The 15,544-nt window shown below is 43.6% G+C and overlaps 1 protein-coding gene across 3 annotated transcripts in view; it reads left to right on the top strand.

Moving 5' to 3' along the window:
• Positions 1–15,544, top strand: part of COQ8A (coenzyme Q8A) — a 90,794-nt gene that overhangs the window by 33,796 nt on the left and 41,454 nt on the right. For 2 of the 3 annotated variants that reach the window (XM_037822708.1, XM_037822703.1), the window contains exons 2-4: positions 150–335; positions 2,344–2,754; positions 2,980–3,046. In XM_037822708.1, the coding sequence (XP_037678636.1) occupies positions 159–335; positions 2,344–2,754; positions 2,980–3,046 (655 nt within the window). In that variant the 5' untranslated portion in view covers positions 150–158. Of the gene's footprint in view, positions 1–149; positions 336–2,343; positions 2,755–2,979; positions 3,047–15,544 lie in introns of those variants that run through there. The other variant, XR_005214755.1, reaches the window with a different exon arrangement.

The following is a 15,544-nucleotide window of genomic DNA, read 5'->3' as shown; positions in this document are numbered from 1 at the left end:
AGCTCTGGGCACTTCCCCTCTCTCTTTCCTCTGGATCAGAAGTGGACGTCAGTAGAAAAATCAGGCAACTCCGTGCGGAGTTGAGCAGTGTGAGTGTGAGCCCGTGTGTGGTGGGGAGTCCCTTTCCCTGATTTCCTGCTCTCTTCCAGCCCTGAAGGATGGCTGCCGTGTTGGGGGACGCCCTCATGGTGGTCAGAGGCCTTGTCAAGCTGGCCCAGGCGGCCGTGGAAACCCACCTGCAGCACCTGGGCTTCGGCGGGGAGCTTGTCATGGCGGCCAGGGCCCTGCAGTCCACAGCCTTGGAGCAGTTCGGCTCCGTCTTCGGGGAGGCGCAGGTAAGGGCCTGCCTGGCACTGGGAGGGGCCGCGGGCTGGGACTTGGTGCTCTTGGAGAGACCCAGGGTTGCGGACCGGGACCACCACCGTGGCAGCTGGTGTCCCCGGGGCCAGGGCTGGAGAGCCCCCCGGCCGGTGCTCCATGACTGACCTGGGGCAGGGCTGTGCGATGCTGACGCTTTAGTTAAGGACACATCACTGCGCTGGAAAGGACTCCTAGGGGCATCAGTCCAGCACCCTCATCGCCCAGATCAGCTAACTCCCCCGGGCTTCCCGAGCACCTCCTCAAGGCCGGCTCAGGGTGCAGGGGCAGGAAAGGAGACCAGGCCCACCCTGTAGGGGCTCCCTGGTCACCCCACTCTGCTTTGTCTGGCATAGGCCCTTCCTGGGTCCTGTCTTGAAGGTACTAAAGAGAGGCCTTTTAATTTTGGATATTAGAAAAAGAAATCACAAAGGAAAATGAAACGGTCAAAGGCAAAGGCCCGCTCCCTGGCTTGTTTGATTTATGTTAGTGTTTTTGGCAGGGTGGGTTCTGGTGAAAAGGTGAAGGGACGTGCCCCCATGAGGGCTGCGGGGACACAGCCAGGTCGGGTGTCGCCCCTCTTACTGGAAACCCCACGGTCAGCACTGAGCCTCCGACCTGCGTGTCTGTCAGCCTGGCCCGGGTCCTGGGGCTCTCCCCGCCTCTTGCTGAGCCCCCACCGGGCTTGGTCTCCTCTTGCCGAGGGTCTCTGGGTGCCTGGCTCGGGCTTGCTCCTTTGCAGGACTGCAGCTTCCCCTCCGGCTCCTGTCCCTCGTGCTGCCTGGAGAGGAATGCTTTACGTGAGAAAGCGTGCTGGAGAGGTGATGATAAATGGGGCTCACGTGACTCTGCTCCCGACTTCCTCCCTCTAGGGCTTCCCTGCCTGTCTTGAGAGGTGCCCAAAGGGTGGAAACATGATTTATTTCTGCTCTAAGGAAACTGCTGTTGGGTGGCCTCAGGGTAGCCAGCAGAGCAAGCCAGGGCTTTTGACCCCCACTTCGCCATTTGCTGGCTGGGGAGTTTTGACCAAATTGCTTCGGTGCTCTCAGCCTCAGTTTCCAAAACATTTGTGAGATGAGAGTCATAGCTAGTCTCTCCCCTCCATAATACCTTGTAGAGCTGCAAGTGAGTGAGCTTTGGGTCTGCCATGGTCTCTGTGTAATCTGCAGGCAGCAGGTGGAGTCCTGCACGTAGGCTGCCGTGGGCATTTCACACGTTTCAGTTGGTGGGGATCCCGGCCTCTGTTCTAAGTATAGCCGCCTCGGCACTGTGTCCCTGGCCCTGTCGGGTCATCGTCTGTGGCCCCATGTGGCTCTATGACTGTGGTGAGCTGTGTTTTCAGATGAGGAAGCAGGGTTCAGAAGTGGAAGGTCAGGCCTTGCTGACTGTTACAAGGCAAAAACAGTGTCCCCCTCCCACCCTTGTCCCCAGGCCCCCAGGGATGGCCAGGCTTGGTCTCCGTCAGAGCCTCTGCTAGAGGCTGCCCGGTGGGAACGCTGTCCCAGGGCCGTGCTGGCTGTGAGTGGGCAGGGGGTGGCCTCATGCTGTGCTCCCTTGGCCCTCGCTCAGCCTTGGATGTGCTCTTGCTTCTCAAAGCTTCCCCCTTCTTTTGCCTTTTTCCTTTTTACCCTTTGCAAATCCATTGGAGGCCCCCTCCTTAGCCCCGGTTTATAGTTGGGAAACTTGCTGCCAGGGATGGTGTTGCAAGTGCTTCTTTCTCCGGCCCGGCTTGGTGTGCAGTAGGTGCTCAGCGACCCAGTGGGCTTGGCTCACCAGGACACACTTCAGAGCCTGGAACCTGGTCTCGGGGGCCAGGGAAGGGTGGTCTTCACTTCCAGAAGTGGCTGTGGGAGTAACACCAGGTCTGCCCTCTGGGGGTCAGCGAGGGAGGGGTGCTACCCTACATGGAGGGGTGGGCGCCGGACACAGTGAGGGGCTCCTGGCTGGCCTCCTGCTCCTCCGAATGCTGGTTTTTGTGCCCTGCAGGACTGGGATAAACATGAAGAGCCTCACCCTGAGAGCGTCGACAACCCTGAAGCAGAGAGCTACTTCTCAGGGCCAGGGGCAGCGGGAGACTCGGCAGGTGTCTCTGCAGCCTTCTCTCCTGAGCATCCGTCCCCTCTGTCCCTGGATCAGACCCACAGCGAGGGCCCGGCTCCTGCCTATGTGGGCAGCGGACCCTTTAGGGAAGCCGGGCTCCCGGGTCAGGCCGCCGCCCCTCTGGGCAGGATGAGCAGGAAGCTCTTCGTACAGCCTGGAGACCCCTTCTCTCCCATGGACTTCCAGCGGAGGTTCTTCCACCAGGACCAGTCCCCTGTGGGGGGCCTCACAGCTGAGGACATTGAGAAGGCCCGGCAGGCCAAGGCTCACCCCAAGAGCAAGCCTCACAAGCAGATGGTAAGTCTGCAAGGTGGGGATGGGGCGGCTCTTACCGAGGTGCTGGTGTCAGGGCCCCTCCTGGGGCGTTCCTGGAAGCTGTGGTCTGGAGTTTTAGGAATGCAGAGGCTCTTCTGGGTGAAGTGTGCTTCTGTGGTGGGGATGGGAGGTGGGGGTGGTGTGAACTGAGGGCTGGTCCTGCCCGGCTCACTGATTCCATGAAGTCTCCTCCTTTTTGCCCCGTAGCTCAGTGAGCGGGCTCGGGAGCGGAAGGTGCCGGTTACGCGGATTGGACGGTTGGCCAACTTTGGGGGTGAGTGACTGCATGCCCCTGTGCTGCCTCACATGTCCTCGCTGAGTGGTCAGGGGTCACCCTGGGGGCCTGCATGGAGGTGGAAGAGGGGGGTGACCCAGTGGGGTCCTGGGGAGGGCCTTGGGCTGGCTGTTCCCATGTTAGCTGTTGGAGACCTGCCATTCTTGGATCCTTTCCATGGGCTGCCCTGGCTCATCCTGGAGGCTGGTAGGTGGGTGATGCCACACCTTGAGCTGCAGCTTAAACTGTGGCTCAGGCCATCCTTCAGTGGCAGGGTCTGCAGCCTTTCCTCTTGCTCAGGCTCACTGCCATTCAGCCCCCTTCAAGGTTTCTGCAGGAAGGAGGCTGTGTAGTGAGTAGAGGTTACTCACTGGGGCTGTTTAGCTCCTAAATAGGATATATTTTGCCTCTGGGACTAATTATTTGGGGAACCCATTTGTTGAATCCCTATAGACCAGCAGGACATCAGTGAACTCGTAAGGCAGTGCTGTGGCCCCAAACTATTGTTGTTTAAAGTCCATTGTAATATTTGTGAGCTTTATTTGTACTTTTCTCTGGGGTTTTGAGAAACCATTGTGTCTAATATATCTGTGCTCTTTTTATGAGTTGAAGGATAATTTTATAGTGAACATTCACAGTTGTATCTGCTTTTATGACATCATGTTCTATTACTTATACACTGATCGAGATGTTCCTTTTGAAGGCATGATCTTCTTTTCAGTGATATACTTTAGGATGGAGCTACGGGGAATGCATTTCTTTAAAGCTCTGCAGTCTTCAGTAGTATAATTAATGAAAGTAACAGTGTTGACAATTTCATTCACATACTGGCCTTGGGCGAGTGGTTATTTGCAAGGCTGTTTAAAGCAAAGGCTTGATAGGTTCATGATGGTGTCAGTGCTAAGTGGGTCATGAAGATCCACCATTATGTATCTGAGCTGTCACCTACCTGCTTTGCTTTGTTTAGGCAGATTTATAAAACTTCCTTCCCATAAACTGTCCATTGTACCTGCTGTTCTCTTTTGCTGCCTTTTCTCTTTCGAAAACCCCTCCCTTCTCCCAATTCAAGATAGGATGTGGACAGGCACTCACACACTCTGCTCCCCTGATGTCCTGGCACTCTGGGAGCTGGACCGATGTATGTGGCTATAACATTGGATGGTGGCTGTCTTTCTAATATGCAGAGCAGATCAGGTTAATTGGATAGAATTTTCTCAACTTGAAAGTTTTCTCCCATAATTGTTATCTTAAAATTTGATAGCTACTGCTACTTAGCTGTTTAAGAATCTAGCATAAGGTCATCTGATTCTTAGCAATGAATTACTGCTTTATTTCTGTTTAATGGATTAGTATTTTAGGGAGTTCCTCATAGAACATCATAACTTCCTGGGGTTTCACTACCAGGAAAAATTTGAAAATCGCTGCTCTGGTGGCCACTAATGGGCCTCACCTCCCAGAAGACTTGGCACTTCCCTGCTTTGTATAATGGCTGTTAGTTGGGTGACGTTTACCCTTTTTAAAGTGTTGAATGGAACTTCTGTTCTCTTCTGCCATGTGTTTGAGGGCAGGAACAACCCTCTTGCATCTGTAATTTTGTTCTGTAACCTTCCTCCTCCCCTTGCTCCAGACTAGGGCTCATCACTGAGCTTTATGTCTGGAAGGCTTAGCTTCACTGACATATTTTAGAATGGATTTAACCCTCTTGTGGGAATCTTTATGGGGATGGTGAGGGACAGTGGGGGTAGTAGAGGATATGTTTAGGAAAAGTCAGAATGAATGTCTTGATGGTTCGTTAGAACTTACGGAACACACAAAGTCCTGAGGAAGGAGGCCAAAATCAGGCCCTTTTGGGTGATGGGTTAAGGAAGGCAGAGTCTGAAGTGGAAGAGATGACATAGAAAAGTTTGTAAGATAAAACGGCAACCTCAGTAAAACCCAGGTTCAGGACTCCCTAGGTGTGTGTGTGGGGGGGTGGGGGCGGGGGCGGAGGTACAGGTTGTGGCGAGGAGAGGCCCAGGTCTCAGTAGGTGCTTTGCCCCTTGAGCAAAGCCCCTTGAGCCCAGGCGGACGGTGGCTGATCCTGGAGCTGTCCTCTGGCATCTGTGTGGAGGGATGCCTGCAGCTGTGATTCGGAGCTCTCCACATCGTTGCCCAAGCAAATGGCAGTTAAAGTTTCAAACTTGGAAGCAGAGAGGAGCCAGATCAGGGAAGAACGTGTTGTTCTGGCCCCAGAGGTTAGTAATGGGTCCCATAACTCACAGTTTTCAAACTGTAGGCTGTGACCGTTTAGTGGGTATGAAATGAATTTAGTGAGTCAAGATCAGCATTTAAAAAACAAGTAGAATGGAATTGAGTAGAAAAGATCAGAATTGGTATCACAGATCCTAAAAAAGAACTAGACATTGCAAAAATACTTCTGTTTCAGATATATAAACATACTATTTTGTATGTTCTTCATTGCATTGTGAAATACATGGCCTGTTGGTGGGTTGTTGTCCACACCATTTGATCTAACACAGCTCTACTTTGTTCTGCCAGGAAACACTTCTAGTCTTTCTCTTTGGTCTTCTTCCCCTCCTGGAGATGGGATGTGTTTTGAGGTGCAGATGGACAGGCCTTAGGAAGTTTTTACACTTGGGGATATGAGAGACTGGGATTGTTCTACATCTCAGAGAGGTGGGGCTGCTACCAGGACCCAGACAGCTGTTTGGGGAGGTCAGCTGCAGGTGTTCAGCTGTTTGGAGATGGAAGGCAAGGGCTTTCCAGTTTGAGTGGTTCAGTTTCTTTTTCTAACTTTTTATTTTGAAATAATTTCAAACTTAAACGACAACTGCAAAAATAATACAAACCTACAGAGAACTCCTGCATAGCTGCAACCCCCCCACCTCACCCCATACCAAGATCCACCAATTTTAACATTTTGCCACCTTTGCCCTTTCTGTCTGTCTGTCTCTATAGATCTGTTTTCTGAATATTTGAGAGCAGGTTGCATACATCGTACTCGTTGAACACAGTACTTCCATGTACATTTCCTGTGAACAAGGGTGTTTACTTATGTAATCACCTTAAGTGCAGTTATCAAGTTCAAGATACTTAAAGTTGATATAAAGCTTATTATATTCCAATTTTTTTCTTATGTCCTAATAATCTTTTTTTATATCTTCATTTTATTGAGATATATTCACATACCACGCAGTCATACGAAACAAATCGTACATTCGATTGTTCACAGTACCATTACATAGTTGTACATTCATCACCCAAATCAATCCCTGACACCTTCATTACCACACACACAAAAATAACAAGAATAATAATTAAAGTGAAAAAGAGCAATTAAAGTAAAAAAGAACACTGGGTACCTTTGTCTGTTTGTTTGTTTCCTTCCCCTATTTTTCTACTCATCCATCCATAAACTAGACAAAGGGGAGTGTGGTCCTTATGGCTTTCCCAATCCCATTGTCACCCCTCATAAGCTACATTTTTATACAATTGTCTTCGAGATTCATGGGTTCTGGGTTGTAGTTTGATAGTTTCAGGTATCCACCACCAGCTACCCCAATTCATTAGAACCTAAAAAGGGTTGTCTATATTGTGCATAAGAGTGCCCACCAGAGTGACCTTTCGGCTCCTTTTGGAATCTCTCTGCCACTGAAGTTTATTTCATTTCCATTCACATCCCCCTTTTGGTCAAGAAGATGTTCTCCATCCCACGATGCCGGGTCCTAGTTTGCTAATGCTGCAGAATGCAAAACACCAGAGATGGACTGGCTTTTATAAAAAGGGGGTTTATTTGGCTGTACAGTTACAGTCTTAAGGCCGTAAAGTGTCCAAGGTAACACATCAGTAATCAGGTATCTTCACTGGAGGATGGCAAATGGCGTCTGGAAAACCTCTGTTAGCTGGGAAGGCACGTGGCTGGCGTCTGCTCCAAAGTTCTCGTTTCAAAATGGCTTTCTCCCAGGACGTTCCTCTCTAGCAAGCTTGCTCCTCTTCAAAACGTCACTCACAGCTGCACTCTGTTCCATCTCTTTTAGTCACCATGTTTATATGGCTCCACTGATCAAGGCCCACTCTGAATGGGTGGGGCCACACCTCCATGGAAATATCCCATCAGTTATCATCTACAGTTGGGTGGGGCGCATCTCTATGCAAACAACCTAATTCAAACGTTCCAACTTAATCCCCACTATTCTGTCTGCCCCACAAGATTGCATCAAAGAATATGGCTTTTTCTGGGGGACATAATACATTCAAACTGGCACATTCCACCCCCTGGACCCCAGAAAAACATATTCTTTCCAAATACAAAATACATTCATCCCACAATACCACAGAAACTTAAATCATTTCAGTAACAATAATTAAGTACAAGATCCCATCAAAATCAAACTTTTTTTTTTTAAATCAACTGTATGAAAAAAAAATTAAAAAAAAAATACAATAAAAGAACATTTCAAAGAGACCATAATAAGGGAGTAAGAAAAAGACAACTAACCTAAGATAACTGCTTTACTTCCAACATGTTCCTACTTTACCCCAAGAAAGTTACCTAATATAGCAACATTTCTGTGAACTTGTTCCTACTATATCCATCAGAAATTAACAGACCATAGTCATTCCTGGGCATCCCCAGAACGTTAAATAGCTTATCTGTTCTTCTTGGATTATTGTTCCTTCTTCCTTAATTGCTCTCTCCTAATAATGTTCTTTTAAGCCTCACCCCCCAGTATTAGATCCCAGTCAATATCATGTATTTCATTTAATTGTCATTGTATCTTTAGTTCATCTCTTTTTTTAAATTGTGAAAACATATGCAGTATAAACCTTTCCATTCCACCTCCTCCCAAGCATAACATTCAGTGGGATTAATCACATTCACAATGTTGCCTTACCCTCACTGCCATCCCTTATGAAAGCACTTTCCCTTCACCACAAACAGAAACCCTACACTCATTTTGCATTAGCTCCCCATTGCCCCTTCCTTCAACCTCTGGTAGCATGTATTCTACTTTGTCTCCATGAGTTTGCATATTCTCTCATATTTTCTTTGTGGTCACCATGGGGCTTAAAGCTAACATCCTAAATCTGTAACAATCTTAACTCAATAGTGTACGTAAATGATGTTCCTGTGCCCCTCTGTCCCCCCATCTTCATGCGGTTCCTGTCACAAATTACGTATTTATACATTATGAGGCCCAAACCATTGATTTATAATTATATTTTATGCATTGGCCTTTTAGATCCTGTAGGAAGTAAAAAAGTGGTGTTACAAATAAAAAATACAGTAGTACTGGTATTTATATTTACCCATGTCATTATCTTTGCCAGAGATGTCTATTTCTTTATGTGGCTGTAGTCAATTGTCAACTGTCATTTCTTTTCAACCTGCAGAACTCCCTTTAGCGTCTCTTACAGGGCCAGTCTAGTGGTGACAAAGTTCTTCAGCTTTTATCTGGGAATGTCTTAATCTCTCTCTCATTTTTTAATTTTTTAATTTTTAATTTTCTTAAAATTCAATTTTATTGAGATTGTTCTCATACCATCCAAAGTGTACAATCACACAGCTGTGCATCCATCACCACAATTACTTTTTTTTTCAATTTTTAGAACATTTTCATTACTTCAGAAAAGAAATAAAAACAAAAAAGAAAACTTAAATCCTCCCATACCCCTAACCCTCCCCCTCCATTATTGACTCATAGTATTAGTATAGTACATTTGTTACTGTTGATGAAAAAATGTTAAAATACTACTAACTGTATAGTACATAGTTTGTAATAGGTGTATTTTTTCCCTATATACCCCTCTCTTATTAACTTCTAGTTATAGTGTCATACATTTGTTCTAGTTCATGAAGGAGATTTCTAATATTTGTACAGTTAATCACAGACATTGTCCATCACATGATTCACTGTTTATACACTCCCATTGTTTAACCTTCAACTTTCCTTCTGGTGACATACGTGACTCTAAGCTTCCCCTTTCCACCACCTTCACACACCAGTCAGCACTGTTAGTTATTCTCACAATAATGTGCACCTCTGTCCATTTCCAAACACTTAAGTTCAACCTAAACATTCTGCTCATAATAAGCAACTACTCCCCATTCTTTAGCCTTGTTTATATCCTTGAAACATATATTTCATGTCTATCAGTTTACATATTATAATTAGCTCATATCAGTGAGACCATACAATATTTGTCCTTTTGTGTCTGACTTATTTCATTCAGTATAGTGCCCTCAAGATTTCTTCATCAACCCATTTGTTTTTTTTTTGAGACGGTTTTGTTCACACACCATACATTCTGTCCTAAGTAAACAATCAGTTGTTCCCTGTATAATCACATATTTATGTATTCACCACCATCACCACTATCTATATAAGGACATCTCCATTTCTTCCACAAAGAAGGAGGAAGAGTCAAAGAAGGTAGAGAGACAAAAGAAAAAGAAAGAAAAAAAATGACAGCTAAAAAGCAACAAAAGGAAAGATAGAATTAAACTAAAGTACAATAAAAGAGCCAGACGACATCACCAATGCCAAGAGTCCCATACCCCTCCCTTATGTCCCCCTCTTATAGGCATTTAGCTTTAGTATATTGCTTTTGTTACATTAAAGGAAGCATAATACAATGTTTCTGTTAACTATAGTCTCTAGTTTGCATTGATTGTATTTTTTCCCCCAATTCCACCCCATTTTTAACACCTTGAAAGGTTGGCATTCACTTGTTCTCCCTCATGTGAAAGCATATTTGTACATTTAATCACAATTGTTTAGCATTCTAGGTTTCACTGAGTTATACAGTTTCAATCGTTATCTTTCCTCTTTCCTTCTGGTGTCCCACATGCTCCAAACCTTCTTTCACCCGTATTCACAGTCATCTTTGTTTAGTGTATTTACATTGTTGTGCTACCATCACCCAAAATTGTGTTCAAAACCTCTCCTATCTTTCCTTTCTGTCTGTGGTGCTCTCTTTCTTTAGTATTTCCTATAGAGCAGGTATCTTGTTCACAAACTCTCAATGTCTGTTTCAGAGAATATTTTAAACTCTCCCTCATTTGAAGGACAGTTTTGCTGGGTATAGGATTCTTGGTTGGTGGTTTTTCTCTTTCAGTATCTTAAATATATCACACCACTTCCTTCTTGCCTCCATGGTTTCTGCTGAGAAATCTGCATATAGTCTTATCAAGCTTCCTTTGTATGTGATGGATCACTTTTCTCTTGCTGCTTTCAGGATTCTGTCTTTGTCTTTGACGTTTGATAATCTGATTATTAAGTGTCTTGGTGTAGGTCTATTCAGATTTCTGTTTGGGGTACGCTGCACTTCTTGGAGCTGTAATTTTATGTCTTTCATAAAAGATGGGAAATTTTCATTGATTATTTTCTCCAGTATTGCCTCTGCCCCCTTTTCCCTTCTCTTCTCTCTCCGGGACACCCATGACATGTACATTCATGTGCTTCATGTTGTCATTCAATTCCCTGAGACATTGCTCATATTTTTCCATTCTTTTCCCTATTTGTTCTTTTGTGTGTAGGATTTCAGGGAACTTGTTCTCCAGTTCCTGAGTGTTTTCTTCTGCCTCTTGAAATCTGCTATTGTGTGTCTCCATTGTGTTTTTCATCTTTTGTGTTGTGCCTTTCATTTCCATAGATTCTGCCAGTTTTTTTTTGCAAACTTTTGATTTCTACCTTATGTTTGCCCAGTGTTTTCTTTATGTTCTTCATCTCTTTTGCTATATCTTTCCTGAACTTGTTGACTTGGTTTTTGAATTGATTTATCATATTTATTTGAAAATCTTTCATTGTTTCATTAAAGTGAAACAGTATCTCAACTGTATCTCAGTTGAGGTGTGAGTTTGTTCCTTTGGGTTATATCTTCATTTTTCCTAGTGTAATTTGTAGTTTTCTGTTGTGTAGGCATCTGGTTTCCTTGGTTACCCCAATCAGATTTTCCCAGACCAGAACAGGTTCAGGTCTCAGAATGGGGCTGTATTCAGTGTCAAGTTTCCCTGAGGGTGTGTCTTAGAAGATTGACAGACTTTCCTATGAGGCCTCTAGCTGCTGTGCTTTTCCTAGCCTGCTCAGCAGGTGGCACCTGTCAGCCTGTTGCTCCTGACTGGTGTGAACAGGTGTGGTCCCTTTAGTTCTCAGCTTAGGTTGTTTCTGTTTTGACTGTTTTCCCCCAGGCCCTGGGGTCTGAGTTCTGAAGGGAGGGCTCACACTAGAGCTGGGCCCAACCTCTGTGCTCTTAGGGAAGATACACCCCCTAGGGAGTTATCTTCTGCATTTGAATAGCTCCTTTGTCTCTCTGACTCTGTTATCTCCACCCCTGTCTGGGTCACAGTGCTGCAAACTGAAAATGGCTGAGGCTTTCTCCACTGAGCCACTAAGGCTGAGAGAGACAAAAAGGGAAAGAAAACCTCTTTTCAGAGCCAGTCCACGGACTCCCAGTTTCGCCTGTTGGTCAGAGAGAGCACCTGGTCTTCTGGGCTCCCTTTCCCAGGGCACAGGCATTTTCTGGCTCTCTAAGGTCAGTCATCTCTAAAAGCCTCTGTATTTTTTTTATTAATTTTTTTTTTCATCAGCCCCACCTCCTCTCCATTGGGAGGGACCTCAGGGTACTTTGTTGCTTGTTAGGAGTTTGTCTATGTTTGTAGCTTGTATTGAGTAGTCCACATTGGTTAAGTAAAACCCCAGTTGGAGCTGGGTTGTGCTATATTTGCTCACTCCAGGAATGCTGCTTTCTCCCACAGTGAGGTCCTGCAGCTCAGCCTGCTTTGGGAGGAGGGGGCTCCCGGTGCAGTTCTGCAGTTTTTACTTACAGTTTTTATGCTGTGATCTCAGCCATTCCACCCAATCTAGGTTGGTGTACGATGTGTGGACAGTCATGGTTGTCCCCCAGCAGTTGTTCCAGATTATTTACTAGTTGTTCTTGGTTGTTTTTTAGTTGCTCCAGGGGACTAACTAAATTCCACTCCTCTCTATGCCACCATCTTGCCCCTCCTCCCCTCCCTTACTTTTGAAAGACAGTTTTGCTGGATATAGAATTATTTTTTTGGCCATTTTGGGCTTTCAGTACTTTAAATATGTCTTCTTATTGCTATCTTGCCTCTTTGGTTTCCAGTGAGAAATTGGTGATTAGTTTTATTGAAGCTCCTTTGTGTATGACACATTGCTTTTCTCTTGTGGCTTCCAACATTCTCTCTTTATCTTTAACACTCAACAGTTTGATTATAATATAGTGCAGTGTGGGTTTATCCTGTTTGGTGTTCATTGAGCGTCTTGGATTTGTGAATTCATGTCTTTCATTAAATTTGGTACGTTTTCAGCCATTATTTATTTGGCTATTTTCTCTACTTCTTTCTCCTTTCTTCTTCTCCTGGGACTTCCACAATGCATATATTGGTATGGTTGGTGGTGTCCCACCACTTCCTCAGGCCTGTTCACTTTTCTTCCTTCTTTCTCTGCTCCTCAGACTGGGTGATTTCAATTATATGATCTTCAAGTCCACATTTTCTTCTGCCAGCTCCAATCTGCTGTTAAACCTCTCTAAGGAATTTTTAATTCCTGTTACTGGGATCTTCAGCACTGTTTGGTTCCTTTTCAAAGTTTCAGTCTCTCTATTGATATATATATGTATTTTTTTTTTTTTTTTTTTGCTTTCATCTATTTTCCTGATTTCCTTTAGTTCTTTGTCCGTACTTTCCTTTAGCTCTTTGAGCATATTTAGGGCCATGTTTTAAAAGTCTTTGTCTGGAATTTCCCAGGTCTCAGCCTTCTCCTTGTCGGTTTCTAATGTTTTAATCTTCTCCTTTGCTTGAGCTATCACTTCCTACTTTTTGTATGTTTTGTAATTTTTGTTGCATCCTGGACATTTTGATATTTTCATGTTTTATTGCTGGAATTTAGACCCTGGGGCATCTGTTCTTTCAACTTGTATCCAGCTAGTGTTATGACGGAGTTTTCCTTGAACAGCAGGAGCTAACCAAAACCAAAAACTAAAAAAAGAAACCCCACCTTTCCCAGTCTTTGCAGAGTAACCTGTGTGAGTGCTCTCCTTTAGGGCTTATCCATATAATAGACTATTTTTTAGAGCAGTTGTAGGTTTACAGAAAAATTACACGGAAAGTACAGAGTTCCCATATTTCCTCCTGCCTCTACACACAGTTTTCCCTACTATTTGGATTGGTGTGGTACATTCGTTAAAACTGATGAACCAATATTATTAGATTCATATTATTAACTGAAATTCATAGTTTACATTAGGGTTCACTGTGCTGTATGGTTCTATGTCTTCTTTTTGTAAGGTTTTTATTGTGATAATGTATATACAACATAAACTTTCCCATCTCAGTAGCTTCCCCACACAGACCATTCATGGGATTAATTAGTCACCATGTTGTATTACCCTCACCTTCATCCATCACCAAAACTTTCCCATCATTCCAAAGAGAACCCTTATACCCATTATGTATTAACTCCCTTCTCTCCGTCCTTCCCTTTCTGGTAACCTGTACTCTACTTTCTGTCTCTATAAGTTTGCATGTTCTAGCTATTTCACATAAGTGGAATCATACAATATCTGTTCCTTTGTGTCTGACTAATTTCACTCAACATAATATTGTCAAGATTCATTTGTGTTGTAGCGTGTGTCAGAACTCCGTTCGTTTTTATGACTCAATAATATTCCATTGTATGTATGTATCACATTTTGTTTAATCCATTCATCTGCTAATGGACATTGGGTTGCTTCCACCTTTTGGCTGCTGTGAATAATGCTGCCATGAACATTGGAGTACAAATATCTGTTTGAGTTCCTGCTTTCAATTCTGTTGGGTGTATACCTAGAAGTGGAATTGCCAGGTCTATGATAATTCTATACTTTCTGAGGAATCACCAAACTGTCTTCCACAGTGGCTTCACCATTTTGCATTGCACCAATGTTGTACAAGGGTTCCTATTTCTCCCCATCCTCATCAACACTTGTTTTCTGCTTTAAAAAAAAATCCATTCTAGCAGTGTGCAATGGTATCTCCATGTGGTTTTGATATGCATTTCCTTATTGGCTAATGATGTTGAGCATCTTTTCATGGTTTATTGGCCATTTGCAGATTTTCTTTGGAGAAACATCTGTCCTTTGCCTGTTTTAACATTAGGTTGTTTTTTGTTGTTGAGCTGTGGGAGTTCTTTATGTATTCTAGATATTAAACCTTTATCAGTTACATAGTTTTCAAATATTTTCTTCCATTCTGTAGGTTGTCTTTTCACTTTCTTGATAATACCTATTGCACAAAAGTTTTTAATTTTGTTGAAGTCCAGTGTATCTATTTTTTTTTTTTCTTATTGCTCTTGCTTTTGGTGTAAACTCTAAGAATCCGCTGCCTAATTCAAAGGTCCTGAAGTTATTTCTGCATGTTTTCTTTTAGGAGTATTATGGTATTAGCTCTTACATTTAGGTTGTCGATCTGTTTTGAGTTAGTTGTGTATGCTTTTTGTATATGATGTTAGTTAGGGGTCCACCTTCATTCTTTTGCAAATGGCTATCTAGTTTTCCCAGCATCATTTGTTGAAGAAACCATTCTTTCCCCATTTAGTGGACTTGGCACCCTTGTCAAAAATCAGTTGGCTGTAGAGGTGAGGGCTTATTTCTAAACTCTGAATTCTATTCCATTGGTCTATTTATCTGTCATAATACCAGTACTATACTATTTTTTTTCTTTTTTTTTTGTTGTTTTTTTAAAGCAGTTTTATTCACACACCGTACAATGTATACAATCAGTGTGTCTCAGAGGTGTGCTTTCATCACCACAATCAATTTGAGAACATTTGCATTACTCTATAAAGAAAAAGAACATACTCATTATAACCCTGCCCCCTATTATTAATACTTAACATTGGTTTGGGAACATTGTTACAATTGACGGAAGAATATTATAATATTACTATTTACTATAGTCCATAGTTTGCAGTAAGTGTGTCTTTTCCCATATACCACCCTATTTTTAATACCTTATAATACTGACATATATTTGTTCTAGTTCATGGAAGAACATTCTTACATTTGTACTATTAACCACCTTGATTGTCCACAACAGGGTTCACCGTTACACAGTTCCGTATTTTATCCTCTAGCTTTCCTTCTAGTGACATACACACCCTGAACTTCCGCCTTCAACCACAGTCATACACACGATTCTGCGATAATTGTACTCACAGTAATGTGTTACTATCACCTCTACCCATTTCCAAACATTTACAATCGACCATAATACAAATTATGTAGAAATTAAGGATCAGTTCCCCATTCTCTAGCCTCATTCTATATTCTGGTAACGTGTATTCTAGATCTTAACTCCATGGCTTTACTCATAATTAGTTCATATTAGTAAGATCATACAATATTTGTCCTTTTTGTGTCTGGCTTATTTCATTCAACATAATGTCCTCAAGGTTCATCCGTGTTGTCACATGCAACAGGATTTCATTTCTTCTT

The sequence above is a fragment of the Choloepus didactylus genome, chromosome 2 (assembly GCF_015220235.1).
Source record: "Choloepus didactylus isolate mChoDid1 chromosome 2, mChoDid1.pri, whole genome shotgun sequence".
NCBI lineage: Eukaryota > Metazoa > Chordata > Mammalia > Pilosa > Megalonychidae > Choloepus > Choloepus didactylus.
The sequence above is the reverse complement of the archived record's forward strand: the minus strand, read 5'-3'. Positions and strand labels throughout refer to the sequence as shown.